Consider the following 19,334-nt stretch of genomic DNA (forward strand, 5'->3'; position numbering starts at 1 on the left):
CTCTCGGGGGTAAATCCAACACTCACAGGCGTCGGCGATTATCCGCTCCACAAATCACAGTACCAAAGCAAATATATTCCAGCCGCATAGGGCTCAGCAGTCGTCGGGTAGGTAATCCAGTGTACATGTCCCTCGGTCCTCGTCTAGATCTCCTCGGATGAAGGCGCCATGTGGTCGGCCCAGCCTGGTTAAGACTCTAGATAACACGAGGAAGCGTTGGAGATGCTGGTCACTTTAGAACTCTAACCGCACGATGCACCATACACGATAGACTATTATTACTTAATAGAAATACGTTGCACTCGACGGTACAGTGCCAAACTCTGACAATTCAGCTATTAATTCGCACGAGGTCTCGATGCTATTCTAAGGCCAAACAGGCCATACTACACCGCACGCGGTATCGTGGGTGAGGCTTCACGTTCTGTTACTTAGTTGGGTAGAAGGGTAAAGGACTAAGGGATTTCTACATTTACTTGCGCCATATTTATATGCACGGTGAACAAATAGTGCCACTCTCTTTTCGGTAGCCGTATCCCTGAGCGGAGCCGGGGTTATTATTATTATTATTATTATTATTATTATTATTATTATTATTATTATTATTATTATTATTATTATTATTATTATTATTATTATTATTATTATTATTATTATTATTAATTACTTGTTTTCTTCATGTTTTTTTCGATTCATTATTTGTTTTTCCATTACTAAAATTCTCCTCAAACTAAATGTACTATAGTTTAGTATATAAACACTTGCAATAACAAAATACTTAACAGATGATAGACAATATCACACATTCATAGTCACCATATTTTGATGGTTAAATAAAATGCTACTAGGCGATATTATCAGTACTATTTATTATTGCTGTTTCTTATTTGTTTTTACTTTTACTCAAGAACACCAATTATTTAATGGTGATACCAACAAAGTAAAAGTAATTGTCATACTTTTGGCCAATACTCCTTTTATTTTTACCTGCTGCTCTTCATAGTTATTTTTTTTTCTTCAGTTATTCTTTTCTTTTTTTTTCTTTTATCTTAACCATCATCTGCATAGTCCATCATAGGATTAATCTGGGTGGTGTAGTTCTGCGAGGTCTCTCTGTGCAGAGATAAGTTGTTAAGCTATCTAAGATACTTATTAATTGGATAAACACAAAGTTTTTTTTTTTTTTAACATTATTTTTATCAATTTGACAAATGTCATAAAGATATATTCCAACTGAATAGTTGCTTAGACACCTGTTAATCAATACTGTTTACTCCAATTGCACAGAGAGCCGACCAGCACACAGCCACCCACTGGGACATGAGGAGATGAGCTTCCTTTTGCAGCTATGTCACAACCCTGTGTTAGATATACAGGGTGGGGAGGATCTATGTGGGAGGGGCACCAATCACCTTTGTTTTTTCTTGTTTTTTTTGTTTTGTTTTTGAAGTTTTTGTACTGTTTTTTAAAATTCTTACAGATTTTTTTTGTTAAGATGGGGTGGGTTATATGGGCCTTTTTTTTCCTTATGTGCATACTTTGGGCATCTCGTCAACAAAGACCAAATTTGGGTTATCTATTAGTACAGATTCATATACTTTTGAATTATTTTATTTCATATTATAAATGTCGTCTTTAGCTATTTTTTCATGGAACGTTAAAGGTCTTAACAATTCCATTAAAAGGGCTAGCTGTCTTGATACTATATCAAGAAATCGAGTTGAAATATGCATGTTTCAAGAAACGCACTTGCTTGAAAGAGATATGCACAAATTAGAAAATCAGCGTTATAAAGTGGCTTCTTCTGCTTCAGCTTTGAATAAAACCAAAGGGGTTGCTATAATCATTGATAAAAAATGCAAAATTACCATCATAGGCAAAGGCAGTGATCAAGAAGGAAGAATAGCTTTTCTAAAATGTATTCATAATGGTAAAAAAATTGCGTTTATTAATGTCTATGCACCCAACTGTTATGAACCAGACTTTTTTCAATCATTGAATAAAATCCTAATGGAACTAGCTGATTTCCAGTTGATTATTGGGTCGGATATGAATTCTGTTTTGGATCATACCTGGGATAAATCAAAAGCAGTTAATCATAATACTCGCTCGACAAACGCTTTAAAGCACTTGCTATCTGACTTTAATCTTATTGATATTTGGCGGGTTCATAATCCAGGCAACAGGGAGTATACTTTTTTCTCTAATAGACATCTATCATTTTCCCGTATTGATTTAGTTTTAATATCAGCATCCTTATTTTCAGACGTAAAAAAAATTGAAATCCGACCTATGAGTTTATCAGATCACCATGCCTATTTCTGTCAATTTCAATTCAGCCAGGCTAAGAAAAAGGCCACAAGATGGCGCTTTAACTGCTCTTTATTGGATAATCCAGCATTCTGTGAGCAATTTCAGTCTGAGCTAGCCCAATTTTTAATGTTTAATAATAACTCCGTGGATGATTTCAGGATACTTTGGGACGCTACTAAAGGCTTTGTCAGAAATAATGCTATTACTTTCTCTTCAAGTCTTAATAAATCTCAGCTAAAACGAATATCGGAATTAGAAACCATGCTGTCTACCTTGGACCTATCTCAACAGAGGCATTACTCTCAACAGACTGCCGCCACACTAGCCAATGTTAAGAGTGAACTAAACGATCTTATCAGGAAAAGAGCCGAATCCTCCATCCATAAAGGTAGAGTAAACCAATACTTTCATGGTAGTCGACCGAGTCAAATATTGGCCAACAAACTACGCAATAGTGATCTTGTAGGAAATATTACTACTGTTACATCAGAAAATGGTGAGCTGCTTACAGATCCAAAATTAATCAATACAAGATTTGCAAAATTTTATAATGATTTATATACTACAGAAGGCGAGCGTCCCTCTGAAGAGATTGAATCCTTTTTAAGTGGCCTTAACCTCTCTGTTTTGTCACCAGTTGAATCAAGTTTAATGGGTGCTCCTATATCATCGCAAGAACTCAAAACATCTCTGGAAACTATGAATAAAGGCAAGTCTCCAGGGTGGGATGGCATTCCCCCTGAATTTTATTTGCGGTTCTGGGACGTCTTAGGCCCGCTACTACTTGAGATGATTAATATATCCATATCTAAAGGCTCCTTAGGGAGAGACGTGAATATGTCCCTAATCTCTCTTTTATTAAAAAAAGGTAAAGATCCAAACCAGTGTTCTAGTTGGCGCCCTATTTCTTTAATTAATACAGATGCCAAACTATTTTCTAAAGTATTATCTTGCCGTCTTGAAAAGTTTTTACCTAAACTGATTCACCCAGATCAAAGTGGTTTTTTTTTTATTTGTCTTTTTCCCCCTCCATTTTCCTCCGATTTTCTCCCATCCCAATGTTAGTCGTATGCCAATTCCCAGTCCCTTCCTGGTCGCTGCGCACTTACCCCCCACAGTCAGATCATCTGGGAGAGTGGAGGCTACCACGTGCTTCCTCTGACACACGTCCAGCCAATCACCGCTTCTTTTCACCTGGCAGCGCGGATTCTCATTGAGAGGGCGTAGCGTGTGGGAGGACCACACTATCCCCCTCACGTCCAATCCGCGCTTAGCAGGCGCCCCGACCGAACTGTAGGAGTCGCTGTTTACAACGACCCGGACCCACCCCGCCAGCTTCTCCCACCCTCTGATACAGCCAATTGTATCAGTGCAGACGGCCAGCCAAGCTGGTGACAACCCCGGAGCTGTGAGCTGGATTCGAACAGGCAAATCCAGCTCAGCTCCGGGGCTGGTGACGAACGCAATCTCCGCTCGGCCACCTAACCGCCTTTCAAAGTGGTTTTGTTAAAAAAAGGCTTTCGTCTGATAATTTGCGACGTCTCCTTCACATTGTCAACTCCGCCTCTCAAGCTAAAGTGTCGTCAGCTGTTCTCTTTGTTGATGCAGAGAAGGCCTTTGACCGTCTGGAGTGGACCTATCTTTGGGCTGTACTGAAACATATGGGACTAGGTCAAAATTTTATAAATATGGTAAAAATAATATTTTCTAATCCATCAGCCAGTGTCATAACCGGAGATATTAGTTCTCCTCCTTTCAAAATCACTCGTGGAAGTAGGCAAGGGGATCCGATCTCTGCAAGCTTGTTTATTTTATCCCTTGAACCTTTAGCCCAAGCTATACGGCAATCAGAAAACATTAAGCCAATCTCTGTAAATTCTACTGATCATCATATTTCGCTTTATGCGGATGACATCTTGTTATATATGGAGAATGTATCTCAGTCTCTCTCAAGCCTCCTGAAAATCTTTGAAAAATTCAGTTCAATTTCAAGTTATAAAATAAACTGGACAAAATCAGCACTAATGTACCTAAGAACCACTCCTAACTGTGCTTGACCATGAGATCCCGGTTGTAACACAATTTAAATATCTTGGTATTGATATATTTCCTTCAATTGAAAAAATTGTGTCCGTAAACTACAATAGAACCATTAGGTCAATCATAAATGATCTCAATCGATGGTGTAATATACCTGTCTCCCTTTCCGGAAGAGTCTCTATTATCAAAATGAACATATTACCTCGAGTAAACTTCTGTAGTTCCATGATTCCTATTGCCCCACCTGTTGCTCATTGGGAAAATTTACATAGAGCAGTCTCAAAATGTATATGGCGAGGCAAGCGAGCTCGGGTTAAACTTACTACCTTACAAAATGAGCGGCAATCTGGTGGTTTAACTGTGCCAAATTTTAAGTTTTATTTTCAAGCGTTATCATTTCGTCCTCTGTTGAGTTGGTTTAATTTAAATTCTGAGGCCCCCTGGCTTAATATTGAAAAACATATTGTGGCGCCGATTCGTTTACAAGACATTGTCTTTACAGATATTTCACTAAAGCAATGTAGATTACGTTATGGTCCGATAATAGCGCATGCCATATCTTTATGGCGCAAATATGAAAAGTTACTTAATTGGGATACTAAGTGGCATGAACAGACTCCCTTATTTCATAACCCGTTTTTGCTTAGCGGAGGCCGCAGTTTTGTAGCTCAATCATGGTCCAACTGTGGCATTCATGTACTTGGCGATGTTATGGAGGACAATGGTCTAAGAACATTCTCAGATCTGAAAGAGTCATATAACTTACCTGGCACCTCCTTTTTTATATTTACAGCTCCGCTCGGCTATGCGAGCCTATGGAGTTCCATGGACCAAACCAACTACTCACCCGTTAATTACTTTCTCTAAAAAAAACTGCAGGTCTCTCCAAAGGACAAGTCTCTATAATTTATAAAGATCTATCACAAAGATGTACTTCGTTAATACCTGTTATCCAATCGTGGAGCACAGAATTGGGATTAGAACACCATCACTCTATCAATTGGACCAGAGTTTGGGGAAATGTTACTATGGCATCACGAAACCCAAATCATCAGCAGATTCATTTCAATTTTGTCCATAAAACATATTTAACCCCCCAGAAAGCTTATAGAATGAGACGTGCTATGTCACCAAACTGTACACTTTGTTCTCTAAATACTACTGGTACTTTTACACATATGATGTGGGAATGCCCCACAGTTAAAAGTTTCTGGGAACAGATAACTAATTATCTATCTAAAGTATTACAAAAACATATTCCCTGTTGTCCCAAATTACTTCTCCTTAATGATGATGATTCTTTAGTTTTAAGTATTGTTCAGAGACGATTTTGGCTGGCAGGAAGTACTGCTGCAAAAAAAATGTTGGCGCTGCGATGGCAAGCTCCACACTCTCTGCCCTTTAATCACTGGAAACAGTTATTAGCTGATGTTGTAACAATGGAGCTTTCTACAGCTAGATTAAATGGGGCAAGATATCAAACAATAGATAGCTGGAACCATATTCTCTATCAAGTTAGGACCTTCAATATATAGCTAGCAGGACATAACTAATTATATCTGTATAATTCCTTTTAGTTTTTTTTAGTTTTTCGGTCTTTGTTGAAATTTTTGTTCAATTAATTTTCTTCTCAGGCCTATGACGGGGTGGGTTGGGGGGGGGTTACTATTATTATTATTATTATTATTATTATTATTATTATTATTATTATTATTATTATTATTATTATTATTATTATTATTATTATTATTATTATTATTATTATTATTTTATAAATTTTTTGTCAACGGTGGTTGGTGCAGGGGTTAGGGGGTAGGAGTTTTTTATTTTAAATGAGGCAAGCCAATGCAAGCCAATGCATGTAATTGGCAAATAATTTAAATGTATGTTTTTATGTGCATTGTATGTGCATTGTATGTGCATTACATATCCTGCCTTTTCTTCCAAAAAATTTAATAAAAATATATTAAAAAAAAAAAAAAATATTACTTAATTTGAATTCCCCCAATTTTGGCATGCATTATTCTTTATTTGGGTACAGTTTTCCTGTACATAGTTTTTTTTACAGTAGGAAAGCAAATATATCCTCTTTTCTGGTCTATCCCAAAGCTTTTGCCGTACTAAATTCGGCCCAATTATAGCACATTCAATTTAAGTTATTGCTGAAATGGGACAGTGGGACACAAAATGGCACCTAGATACCCCTATTTTTGATAACAACTTCTTACTGTTGGGAGGGAAACCAGCTACATTTTCCAATTGGCAAAGACAAGGTATTCACAAACTATCTGACATATACAGTGAATACGGTCTCAGATCCTTTCAAGAGCTCAAGCAAATCTATAATGTCCCTAGTACATAATTCTTTTTTTATTTACAGTTGCGCACTGCAATGCGCACTTATGGTGTCCCATCAGCCTTTACCAGTTCATCCTTTAATAATTATAGTGAGTGGCATAAATGTTAAAAATGGTTTTGTTTCTGGGTTATATAATAAAATACAAGGAAAACTAAACAGAACTACAGGTAATACCACTGTCTGGAACATAGATTTAAAGGATTACAACGCCTGCATAAATTGGCAGAATGTATGGGATAATATTCCGTTAACCTCTCGTAATTATAATAATCAATTAACTCATTACAAACTGATAAAGATTTTATCTGTCACCCAGGAAACTTTTACAAAGTCCCCTATGTACTTTTTTTTTTTTTAACTTTGACCAGTCAGCTGGTTCTTTTCGCGTTTATCGCTTTTTCTGGTCAAGTATGACCGACAGAAACAGGTTGAATGGGGTATAGATGGGGGGAAAGACACTGAGAAAATACGGCGAGTCCGGGAGTCGAACTCGTGTACCCCAGATCCGTGACGCGCACGGTTGTCCCCGACGCCGAAATAGCGTTCGAGGTACGCGGTGAGCTACTGGAGCTCCCCCTTCCCCCCCTATGTACTTTATGTCTGCAAAAAGTCATAGGAACATACGATGTGGGATTGTCCAGTAGTACTAGCTTTTTGGGCCAAGGTTGCATTATTTCTCACTAATATAACGGAGATAAACATACCTTGTTTGCCACACATTTTATTATTAAACGATGATTCATCTCTAAAAATCACAACTGCAAGCAGGCAGGCTACACAGTATATGACTATACTGACGGACAATCTATATACTGAAAAGACAGTTTTTTATGCCACTGTGGGAATTAATATGAAATGCTGATGTGAATGTATCTTTCCTCTGAACTTGTTTAAAAAAAAAAAGGATTTAAAAAAAAGTTGGTAAAAAAAAAAATCTTTTTCAAATCTTTTCATGTACCCCCTGGGGACCACCCACGTACCCCTAGGGGTACGCGTACCCCCGGTTGGGAAACACTGATGTAGAGGTCTAAACACTAGAGAGGCTGGGTAGTGTAGAGGTCTAAACACTGGGTAATGTAGAGGTCTAAACACTGGGTAGTGTAGAGGTCTAAACACTAGTGGCTGGGTAGTGTAGAGGTCTAAACACTAGAGTGGCTGGGTAGTGTAGAGGTCTAAACACTGGGTAGTGTACAGGTCTACACACTAGAGAGGCTGGGTAGTGTAGAGGTCTAAACACTGGGTAGTGTACAGGTCTACACACTAGAGAGGCTGGGTAGTGTAGAGGTCTAAACACTAGAGTGGCTGGGTAGTGTAGAGGTCTAAACACTAGAGTGGCTGGGTAGTGTAGAGGTCTAAACACTGGGTAGTGTAGAGGTCTAAACACTAGAGTGGCTGGGTAGTGTAAAGGTCTAAACACTAGAGTGGCTGGGTAGTGTAGAGGTCTAAACACTGGGTAGTGTAGAGGTCTAAACACTAGAGTGGCTGGGTAGTGTAGAGGTCTAAACACTAGAGTGGCTGGGTAGTGTATAGGTCTAAACACTAGAGAGGCTGAGTAGTGTAGAGGTCTAAACACTAGAGAGGCTGGGTAGTGTAGAGGTCTAAACACTAGAGAGGCTGGGTAGTGTAGAGGTCTAAACACTAGAGTGGCTGGGTAGTGTATAGGTCTAAACACTAGAGAGGCTGAGTAGTGTAGAGGTCTAAACACTAGAGAGGCTGGGTAGTGTATAGGTCTAAACACTAGAGAGGCTGGGTAGTGTAGAGGTCTAAACACTAGAGTGGCTGGGTAGTGTATAGGTCTAAACACTAGAGAGGCTGAGTAGTGTAGAGGTCTAAACACTAGAGAGGCTGGGTAGTGTAGAGGTCTAAACACTAGAGTGGCTGGGTAGTGTAGAGGTCTAAACACTAGAGTGGCTGGGTAGTGTAGAAGTCTAAACGTGTGTATATTTTCCCTAACGCACTTTCACTTCCGCGTTCGGGTTCCGCGATCTGATTGGCCACTGACGTTTCTCTCAGCGCCAATCGCGTTACGCTTAGTTATGCCTCTAACAGCCTGCTAGCTAGCTAACGCCTAGTTCTATCACTGGTTAAGCTTGGCGACTCTTTCGAAGTTGGTTAAGGTTAGAGTTCTGAATCAGGGCTGGTGGTCTATCGCCCTGCTCTAAACCAAACTCTAACCTTAACCAACTTCGAAAGAGTCGCCAAGCTTAACCAGTGATAGAACTAGGCGTAACGCGATTGGCGCTGAGAGAAACGTCAGTGGCCAATCAGATCGCAGAACCCGAACGCGGAAGTGAAAGTGCGTTAGGGAAAATATACACGCGGTCTAAACACTAGAGTGGCTGGTAGGGCTGGGCGATATGGCCTAAATATGATATCACGATATTTTCTGACCTTTCGGCGATACACGATACACATCACGATGTTTTTCTTTTTTTCCCCAAACAATTCATTATGAGGCTTACCAAGACAATTTGAGTTTGCAAGCTAACATTAAAGACTAAATAAAATACCCATGCATTTAGCATTTTTATATTATATATTAGATTTAGATTATTGGATTATTAGATTATATATTGCATATATTTAGCAATGAGATATTATATGATTTAGATATGAAATATGATTAATTGAAAATGGGGGACCCTGATGTAAACAAGACGAAAGACTTTCTCTGGTCTGCATCCCCTTAACAATTGTATGTATTGAGCTGTACTGTACCCATTCTGCAATATGTTAATAAAGTTTTAAATCAATCAATCAATCAATAAATAGCATTTTAGCATTTTTATGAAACTACTGTATATTTGTATGTCTCTAAATGTTTTGATGAATTGAAAATGGAGGACCCTTATGTAAAAAAGCCGAAAGTCTTTTTCTGGTCTTCATCCCCCAGTCCACTGTTGTTGTATTGAGCTGTACTGTATTGTACCCATTCTGCAATCGTTAATAACGTTTCCATTCATTCGATCATTCAGCCGGCAGAGTCTGCCAATTACGTCACACCGATTGAACCCGCCCTGCTGTTCTTAGCACCAATCGGCAAGCTCTATGCGTTTTTTACTTCCGCAATTGATTTTGACGAGAGCTGAGCTCAGCTCAACGACAACAACAGCTCCCTGCGGCAGACGAGTGATTACCAGCGCACCGCAGCATGACTAAACAAGCCATAATGATTTTATTGCAACGAATGTTATAATAAAAGCCTTTCCATACATCTGTCTGATTGAAAACTTTATTAACAGACCGCAGAATGGGCATGCACAACTCCGCACGGGCTGAGATATGAACAGTAACGCTTGCTATCTATGTCGTCATTGGACATTGCTATGTTTGGGTAAATACGCTAATGTTATTGAACGTGTAACTATATAACGTTAATGCCACAAAACGAATGCCTTTGTTAATAATAATTAGTAACTTTGATGCAGTAGTGTGTGTGGGGGCGGCGTTGTTCAAAAGTTTGAACGGGTGTGGACCAGATTGACGCGACACAATCCTCTTGGGTAAAACATCACGATATCCACAATACGTTAAAAAAGTGTATCGTTAATGAACTGTACCCGATATTTATATAATATCGTCATATCGCCCAGCCCTAGTGGCTGGGTAGTGTAGAGGTCTAAACACTGGGTAGTGTAGATGTCTAAACACTGGAGTGGCTGGGTAGTGTAGAGGTCTAAACACTGGGTAGTGTAGATGTCTAAACACTGGAGTGGCTGGGTAGTGTAGAGGTCTAAACACTGGGTAGTGTAGATGTCTAAACACTAGAGTGGCTGGGTAGTGTAGAGGTCTAAACACTAGAGTGGCTGGGTAGTGTAGAGGTCTAAACACTGGAGTGGCTGGGTAGTGCATAGAATACTGTTAAGTACTTGGAATAATTGTTGTCAACACAGTACCTGTGTGTGTATGTATGTATGTATGTATGTATGTATGTATGTATGTATGTATGTATGTATGTATGTATGTATGTATGTATGTATGTATGTATGTATGTATGTATGTATGTATGTATGTATGTATGTATGTATGTATGTATGTATGTGTGTGTGTGTGTGTGTGTGTGTGTGTGTGTGTGTGTGTGTGTGTGTGTGTGTGTGTGTGTGTGTGTGTGTGTGTGTGTGTGTGTGTGTGTGTGTGTGTGTGTGTGTGTGTGTGTGTGTGTGTGTGTGTGTGTGCGCATGTGTGGTGTTTGTGTGTGTGTGTGTGCGTGGGCTCTACCCGCAGACAGAAGTGCGTGGCGTTGGTGAACCTGTGTTACCGGGTGGGATGTATCCTCAACACCCTGGTCAGCGCCAGCGGAGGAATCCCATTGGCCTCCATGATCGTCTACAGCAGTGGGCCAATCATAGGCTCCGGCCTATGCCTGCTGCTGCCCGAGACCAGCGGCGTGCCGCTGCCTGATTCGGTGGAGGACTGTGACAGACAGCCCAGGCTCCGCCTCCCGGGCCTCGACACACTGTGTCGGAAAAGGTGAGAGAGCACAGGCGTATGTTAACACATCAAGTGCCGTTCAGCAGGGGGCGCTGTGGGCCGCGAGTGTCAGCGCTCTGTTCAATGGGGATAAATGCCGGTTTTTGCAGTGCTAAACCTATATTAACACTTTAATCGCCATGGGTTAAATTCATAATTTACCATCCCTCGTCAGCTCTATTTGTCTATGGAGAAGTTCCCCTTCTTTGCAGGGCTATAACTTTTTAAATTCTATTGCTAAATTGCCATTATTATGGCCCATTCAATGTCCTATATGTATTGTTCAGGGTGTAGCAACGTTAAACTTTTTCATTCACATATTCATACTAAAATATGGTCTAAAGTATAAGTATGTTTTTATCGTTTTCTGCAGCTTTCTTCAGAACATGATTTATAGCCCCAAATGCATTATATTGATGATCAAATACAGTTTGGTAGAAATCTGTGCGAGATAAAAAATTTCAACTGCACGTACTTCTAGAAGTTTCTACGCATCATCTGATGATGACCGGATGGGCGGGGGATCGTTTATAATTCCGTGGGCAGCGTTAGATGATTCATCCAGAGTGGGTCATATGTTCATCAGATCAGTTAGTATGGAAAACGTTAGAAAATAACGCTGAATCTTACCGTGGCTTCCTCACGCCGCTGGCAGATGAGCGTGGAACAGATTTTTTTCTATTATGGGATGTAGAAATGCCCGATCCATTTCCAGGTTGTATAATAGTATATACGTCCAAATAACGTTGTTTATTGAGTTAGGCGAGCAATCTATTATCCAGTGTTTCAAGATGGAGTCGCGGGAGCTATAGCGAGTGGCCGGACCACATATGGATGAGCACTACCGGTTCAAAGGTTAATATCCGGTTGGCGATCTGCCGATCGGCCACCAGATGGCGCTCTTGAACCGCTAGAGAGTTGAGAGGAGATCAGCAGTGTGTCTCAGGGCTCCGGAAAGGAAATATGATTTTGATGACAGATTTTTGAAATATTGACATCAAAGACGAGTTACGGCGTCTTCGGCAGCATGAGCATGGCTCGGAATGACGTGAAAACTCGTCCGCGGCGATCATAGTGTTAAATATGATAGATATGGATCTAATAACAGCGTCGATTGTCAGTGAGTTTCTTCCGGTCAACATGCAAAAAATAGATACTTTTTTCATCCATACATTTCCGTTTTATACTGTGGTGAATATGAGTATAGTTTTAGAGTGATCCTGTGTAATCCCAGGGAACTCCGGCAAACAGCCCTTTAGTGCATTTCATTATAAATCTGATTATTGAATCGATCTGAAATCAACGCTAGATTATCGGTATTATGTTTCATCATGTATGCACGAAAGGGTGGGGGGGAGATCGTTTTTCTATGCTTCGAGCGCCACCAATGGCATACACTACACAGTACACACACGCTGCGATCGCGGGAAAAAAAATATCGGATCAATGCAAGATTGATAACATTATAGTCCTTACCTTGTCTCTGATGTACTGCAAAAAGAATAATCCAATTATCTGATCGCCATTCCAAATATCCACAGCGATGCTGTGTCCAACGTTATCCAGCATTGGACATGAACGGGCGGGCGGGGACAGTTGTCGATGCCATCCCTATAAGCGCTTGTTTTGCCGGAGTGTTTAGAACCCGCCCCCACGCCGCAGCTCGGCCGAGAAAACAAACCACATCTTTTCAAATGGAGTGCAATAGCGGCCGCAAGGCGTTAGACGGTGATATCGGACCGTTGCGGTCTCAGACAGAGTGCCATTCAGTCCTACAGCATAGCAGGATGAATTATGAATGGAAATAGCGAATAAAAGAAATAACAACACAGAAACATAGATCTACGTTTCCGGCACTCAACCGCTGGGCCACAGAAACGTAGATCTACGTTTAGAGCAATCTTTTCTTTTTTTTTTTAATACATCCACAGAGCTTTCAGAAAGGTGCGCAATGAAAGTATTGCTTTCCTTCCTAAAAAAAAAAGATTCATTAATTTATCATTCAAAAGGTTTTGGCGGGTCCAAAATTAATGTTGTTGTTTACATGTTGCATGTATCTCCTCCCTACTTCCCATTTCCCCACCTGGAATGCAACTGATTGGATAAATGACATGCTGGTGCTCTAGTGTGCCATCTAGTGGCTGAATGTTATCTATAGCACCTTTAACATCTAGTGGCTGAATGTTATCTATAGCACCTTTAACATCTAGTAGCTGAATGTTATCTCTAGAACACTATAGCACCTTTAAAGGGATAGTCTTGGTTTTTGTAACCCTAGACATATTTCTTACTTACCAATGATGTTGTTGACCGGTAGAGTATGGACGTCCATTTATTTGGACATTTATTTGTTTTGTTTTGCTTCAGTAAGCCCCGCCCCTCCCAGTTGACCGCTAACAGCACAATCCATGCTGTTCCTCATGCTAGCTCCGGATAGTTAGCCACAGTCCATGCTGTTCCTCATGCTAGCTCCGGATAGTTAGCCACAGACCATGCTGTTCCTCATGCTAGCTCCAGATAGTTAGCCACAGACCATGCTGTTCCTCATGCTAGCTCCGGATAGTTAGCCACAGTCCATGCTGTTCCTCATGCTAGCTCCAGATAGTTAGCCACAGTCCATGCTGTTCCTCATGCTAGCTCCGGATAGTTAGTCACAGTCCATGCTGTTCCTCATGCTAGCTCCAGATAGTTAGCCACAGTCCATGCTGTTCCTCATGCTAGCTCCGGATAGTTAGCCACAGTCCATGCTGTTCCTCATGCTAGCTCTGGATAGTTAGCCACAGTCCATGCTGTTCCTCATGCTAGCTCCAGATAGTTAGCCACAGTCCATGCTGTTCCTCATGCTAGCGCCGGATCGTTAGCCACAGTCCATGCTGTTCCTCATGCTAGCTCCAGATAGTTAGCAACAGTCCATGCTGTTCCTCATGCTAGCTCCGGATAGTTAGCCCCAGTCCATGCTGTTCCTCATGCTAGCTCCGGATAGTTAGTCACAGTCCATGCTGTTCCTCATGCTAGCTCCAGATAGTTAGCCACAGACCATGCTGTTCCTCATGCTAGCTCCGGATAGTTAGCCACAGACCATGCTGTTCCTCATGCTAGCTCCAGATAGTTAGCCACAGACCATGCTGTTCCTCATGCTAGCTCCAGATAGTTAGCCACAGACCATGCTGTTCCTCATGCTAGCTCCAGATAGTTAGCCACAGTCCATGCTGTTCCTCATGCTAGCTCCGGATAGTTAGCCACAGTCCATGCTGTTCCTCATGCTAGCTCCAGATAGTTAGCCACAGTCCATGCTGTTCCTCATGCTAGCTTCGCATAGTTAGCCACAAACCATGCTGTTCCTCATGCTAGCTCCGGATAGTTAGCCACAAACCATGCTGTTCCTCATGCTAGCTCCGGATAGTTAGCCACAAACCAGTGCAAAGTCAATGGGGTCAAGCTCCTGTCTGTGTGAGCTGACTGAGGCTCACTGACATCTACTTTGTCTGTACTGTCGAGTAGATTTCAGTCGTCTCCAGTCAGCTTGTACAGACGGGAGCTGGGCCCAAGCATGGATTGTGCAGAAATATCTTTTTGCGTTTCTTTCTTTCACGTTATTCATATCTTTTTTTGTTGTTGCCTATTTTCAGGTAATAAAAAAGTAACTGAAACTAACCAGACATACAATTTTACTGTATATTGTTATACTTAGGGTAAGTCACTGATAGTGTTGGGTACCGTTCACATTTGATCCGGTACCTGTGAATTGATACCGGTACCCCACGGTACCTTTTTTTCTGTACTTTAGTCTCTAAAATGTTTATCTACCTACCCCAGTTGTAAAAAATGTGTCCAAACTTCTAATAATTTATTATCATTATTATTTATTTAGAACAATTTGTTAATATATATAATATTGCAGCGAGCATTGTCTGCATCTAGCTTTGTAAAGTGTAACCACAAGTTGCGACCGTTTTCGGCTTGCCATTGCCCCGACTGCTTTGTTGTTGTTGAATCAAGTCAAATCCTAGGTAATCGTGTATTGTGCTCGTGAATGTGTGGCACACTTCATAGGTTTCGTGGTAAACGAAACGTTGACGTCATCGGACTTAAAAACATTAAAAAACTTCAAAAAGTTATTTTAATAAAAAAGTAAAAGATTTCCATTACCAAAATGTGGCACCGGTGGATCTCACGTGAATCGGTACTCGGCAGTACCGACGTGATTCGGTCGATACGCTTAAAAGTACCGGATTCGGTACCACTGAACGCATTTCCCAGCAGGTAGCTGTAACAGGTTACATAGAGTGAGCCTGCTGACCCGAGGCTGGCGGCTGGGCCCCAGGACGCTCTATTTTAAGCTCAAGTGACACCAACACTGTTTACCCTGCAGTCTGTCACCAGCAGCTGCTTCCCCAGTCAGCTGCTATTGTAGCGGAGGATAGATATTATATCTTTAACCTCTGAACAGGCAGGCAGAAAAGTGGCCATTTTCTTTTTACTTGAACTTGAGGACTGCATACTTTTTTTGCAAAGCTTAGCTTTATACTTATAGCACATGCATGGGCCTGGTCTCTTTTGAAAGATAACATTCTGAAGTTACTAATGCAGGAAAATCACTTGTATTGCTAATGAAATAGAGTAATATAGTAACAGAGGTCTGAACTTGAGTTGAACTTGAACTTGTGTACTCAAATTTTTTTTAGTGGTTGCAAGATTCCATATTCCAATATTCCAGCATAGAGGTATGAGCTGGAAAACAGAGCGGTTCCATAGCCTGAAGGCTCATGTACAGGTCCAAATTGTATAAATATGTTGTTGTTTACATGTTGCATGTATCTCCTACCTACTTCCAATTTACCCACCATGGCTGAATGTTATCTATAGCACTTTTAACATCTAGTGGCTGAATGTTATCTATACCACCTTTAACATCTAGTGGCTGAATGTTATCTATAGCACCTTTAACATCTAGTGGCTGAATGTTATCTATAGCACCTTTAACATCTAGTGGCTGCATGTTATCTATAGCACCTTTAACCCTTAGAAGTCTAACCTAAATAGCTCCTCCTCCTGAGAATTTCCCCCTTTTTTTTTGTTACATAATATAAAATTACAGATTCATACCTTCAAAATAAGCCATCAATTGTCAAATTTGAGACGATAGTTTTCAATCAATGTCCTATCAAACATTCTGGTACAGTCATTACCAATTTGCAGCAGGAGCCTCTGAAGGGAATTCAGTGAATTCAGCTAATGATAAGGGAACTACACTCCTTCCCAGAATTCAATGTGATGTCAATGTTAATTTCAATGACTAATTCACACCATGAAACAAAGGCCCAGCAGGGAACAATTACAGCTGAATGGGGGTATAGTGTGACTGATCAATACAGGCAACACACACTTTGATTTGATGCCATGCATATACACACACTAGATAGACAGAGGTTTAGATATTTAGATAGATATATAATAGTAATATAATAGAAAGAGAGAGAGAGAGATAGAAAGAAAGAAAGAAAGAAAGAAAGAAAGAAAGAAAGAAAGAAAGAAAGAAAGAAAGAAAGAAAGAAAGAAAGAAAGAAAGAAAGAAAGAAAGAAAGAAAGAAAGAAAGAAAGAAAGAAAGAAAGAAACAGAGAGAGAGACATTTATAATAATAATTATTATTATTATTATTATTATTATTAAATAGAATAATTTTCTATAGGCTTGCCGTGGTAGTCAGTGATACTGGTGTCATTCTGTGTTCAGGCTTCCATACTTATTGAAAAGAATGCTCATATCCAAAAGTATTAGATAGATATAGGTCATACATGTAGGTATGCATTTGGTTACACACACACACACAGAAGTAGTCTCAGAGAGGGAGATACAGAGGAGAGATGGAGAGAGAGATTTGAACTTAGTGTCCACTTGGGTGTCTGAAAACAGGCTGAAGTTAAACATCTCAAAAACCAAGAGCCTAATATTGGGATCCAAGCATACTATAAGAAAAACGTGAAGCTAAGTATATCTTTAGACGGAACAGCTATTGAGCAAGTTAGAGAGGCAAAGCTGTTGGGTGTCACACTTGATGGAACACTCTCATGGTCAACTCACACCAACAATGTGGTTGCCAAAATGAGCAGAGGTATTTCAATTATCAGAAGGTGTAGGTATTTTCTAGCCGATCTGATATTGAAGCAAGTGATACAGTCATTAGTTCTTTCTCACCTTGACTACTGTCCAGCTGTCTGGTCTAATGCCTCAAGACAAGAGCTCAATAAGATCCAGCTCACTCAGAACAGAGCGGCCCGTCTGGCCCTGAACTGCTCAATGAGAAACAGTGTGGAGGGGATGCATACCAAGCTGTTGTGGTTGAAGGTGGAAGACAGACTGGATTGCAGCCTGATCTTGTTCATGAGGAATATATATATCTCAAGAGAACCTATCTGTTTGTATTCACAGCTAACATGTACACATGATCGACATAAGTATAATACTAGGCATGCCTGTAGGGAAACGTTCACACTGCTACTACCAAAAACCAATGCAGCAAAGAAAACTGTGTTATATAGAGCCATGTCATATTGGAATAAACTGCCAGTACATCTTACTCAGATAACCAGTAAGATAAGTTTTAAAAATAATTTGAAAAGAGCATTGAGAGAAAAAGAAATTAGTTTACATTAAAGAAAAACACAGATACTGTAGTTTACACTGTAAAGAAATGACTGTCTGAGAGTTTAATCCCTTTTATTGTATTGTCTGTGATCTGATACTCTGTTTGTGTACTGTAATGCTATTTGGAAATATTTTTATATTTTTATATGTAGGAATATTGGAATATAATTATTTTTAAATGTATGCTACTATAATGTTATGTATGTATGTACTGTTTTTGTTGTGTGTGGACCCCAGGAAGACTAGTTGTTGCTGCGGTGATGACTAATGGGGATCCGTAATAAAGATAAAGATAAAGAGAGGGAGATAGGGAGATATAGATAGAGAGAGGGAGAGAGAGAGGGAGAGATAGAGGGAGAGAGATATATATAGGTTAGAAAGCAACCTGGGTTCTCAGACAGACAGACAGACAGACAGACAGACAGACAGAGAGAGAGAGAGAGAGAGAGAGAGAGAGAGAGAGAGAGAGAGAGAGAGAGAGAGAGAGAGAGAGAGAGAGAGAGAGAGAGAGAGAGAGGCGACGTCATCTTTCCTTCACTCGCGCTGTCAACTAAAGCACCGTGTTTACTCAGCGCGGGTGACCAAAACACCAAACTCGTCACACAGTAGCCAGTGGCTGATCATATACACACACGCACTCTGCCATACTTAGTTAATGTTTTAGCGCGACGTGGGTATACAGGACTGTCGAAGCAGAAGAAGCAGAATACATAGAAGCAGACTCGACACAAGTTTCGTCTTGACGCTGCGTCTCAGCGCACACACACACATACACACACACCACATTATTCTGCGAAGCAGCTCAGTGTCCCGTGGATATTATTGCAAGAGATATTTCATACATATTATGAAAAGCCGATGCCGATCTGTTGTTTAGAATTTGGATGGGGGGTAGCGAGTCTCTGATACCTCTCACCTCTGCGCGGGGGTCTAACACCTTCACAGCGCACACGCTTCTCTTGTGTGTGTGCGCGCGTGGGTGACGTGCGTTTCGTGACGCGCTGTAGTTCTCTGGCAAACGCAGATAATTACAAGCATAACATCTAGCAAGAATTAAACGTATTTACAAATCGTATTATGTTTAGCAAGTAAGGAGACATATATAGTAAATCTCAAAGCACTCGAAATTGTCATTTTTCTATTTTTACAGATTTCTGAAAAGCGCGACTTCCAGAGCATTTATGAGTCATTCTAAATCCCTTTGTTCTCCGCCCACGGGTCCAAACAAGCCCCGCGACCTAAAAGGGTTAACATCTAGTGGCTGAATGTTATCTATAGCACCTTTAACATCTAGTGGCTGCATGTTATCTATACTATAGCACCTTTAACATCTAGTGGCTGAATGTTATCTATAGCACTTTTAACATCTAGTGGCTGAATGTTATCTATAGCACCTTTAACATCTAGTGGTTGAATGTTATCTATAGCTGTTAGGGCAGGGGTTGGCAGAGCCCAATAGCAGAACACAGGAGGAGAGAGAATGGAGCGTTTTACTTACTTACTTAC

At 40.5% G+C, this 19,334-nt stretch overlaps 1 protein-coding gene across 1 annotated transcript in view; it reads left to right on the forward strand.

Moving 5' to 3' along the window:
• The window catches only part of LOC311235719 (solute carrier family 22 member 13), a 122,832-nt gene that overhangs the window by 97,905 nt on the left and 5,593 nt on the right, over nt 1-19,334 (forward strand). The window contains exon 9 of the mRNA XM_084323185.1: nt 10,937-11,182. Coding sequence (XP_084179311.1) covers nt 10,937-11,182 — 246 coding nt within the window. The remainder of the gene's footprint in view (nt 1-10,936; nt 11,183-19,334) is intronic.

Source organism: Notolepis coatsorum, assembly GCF_963971535.1.
Source record: "Notolepis coatsorum genome assembly, chromosome: 1".
In the NCBI taxonomy this organism is placed as follows: Eukaryota; Metazoa; Chordata; class Actinopteri; order Aulopiformes; family Paralepididae; genus Notolepis; species Notolepis coatsorum.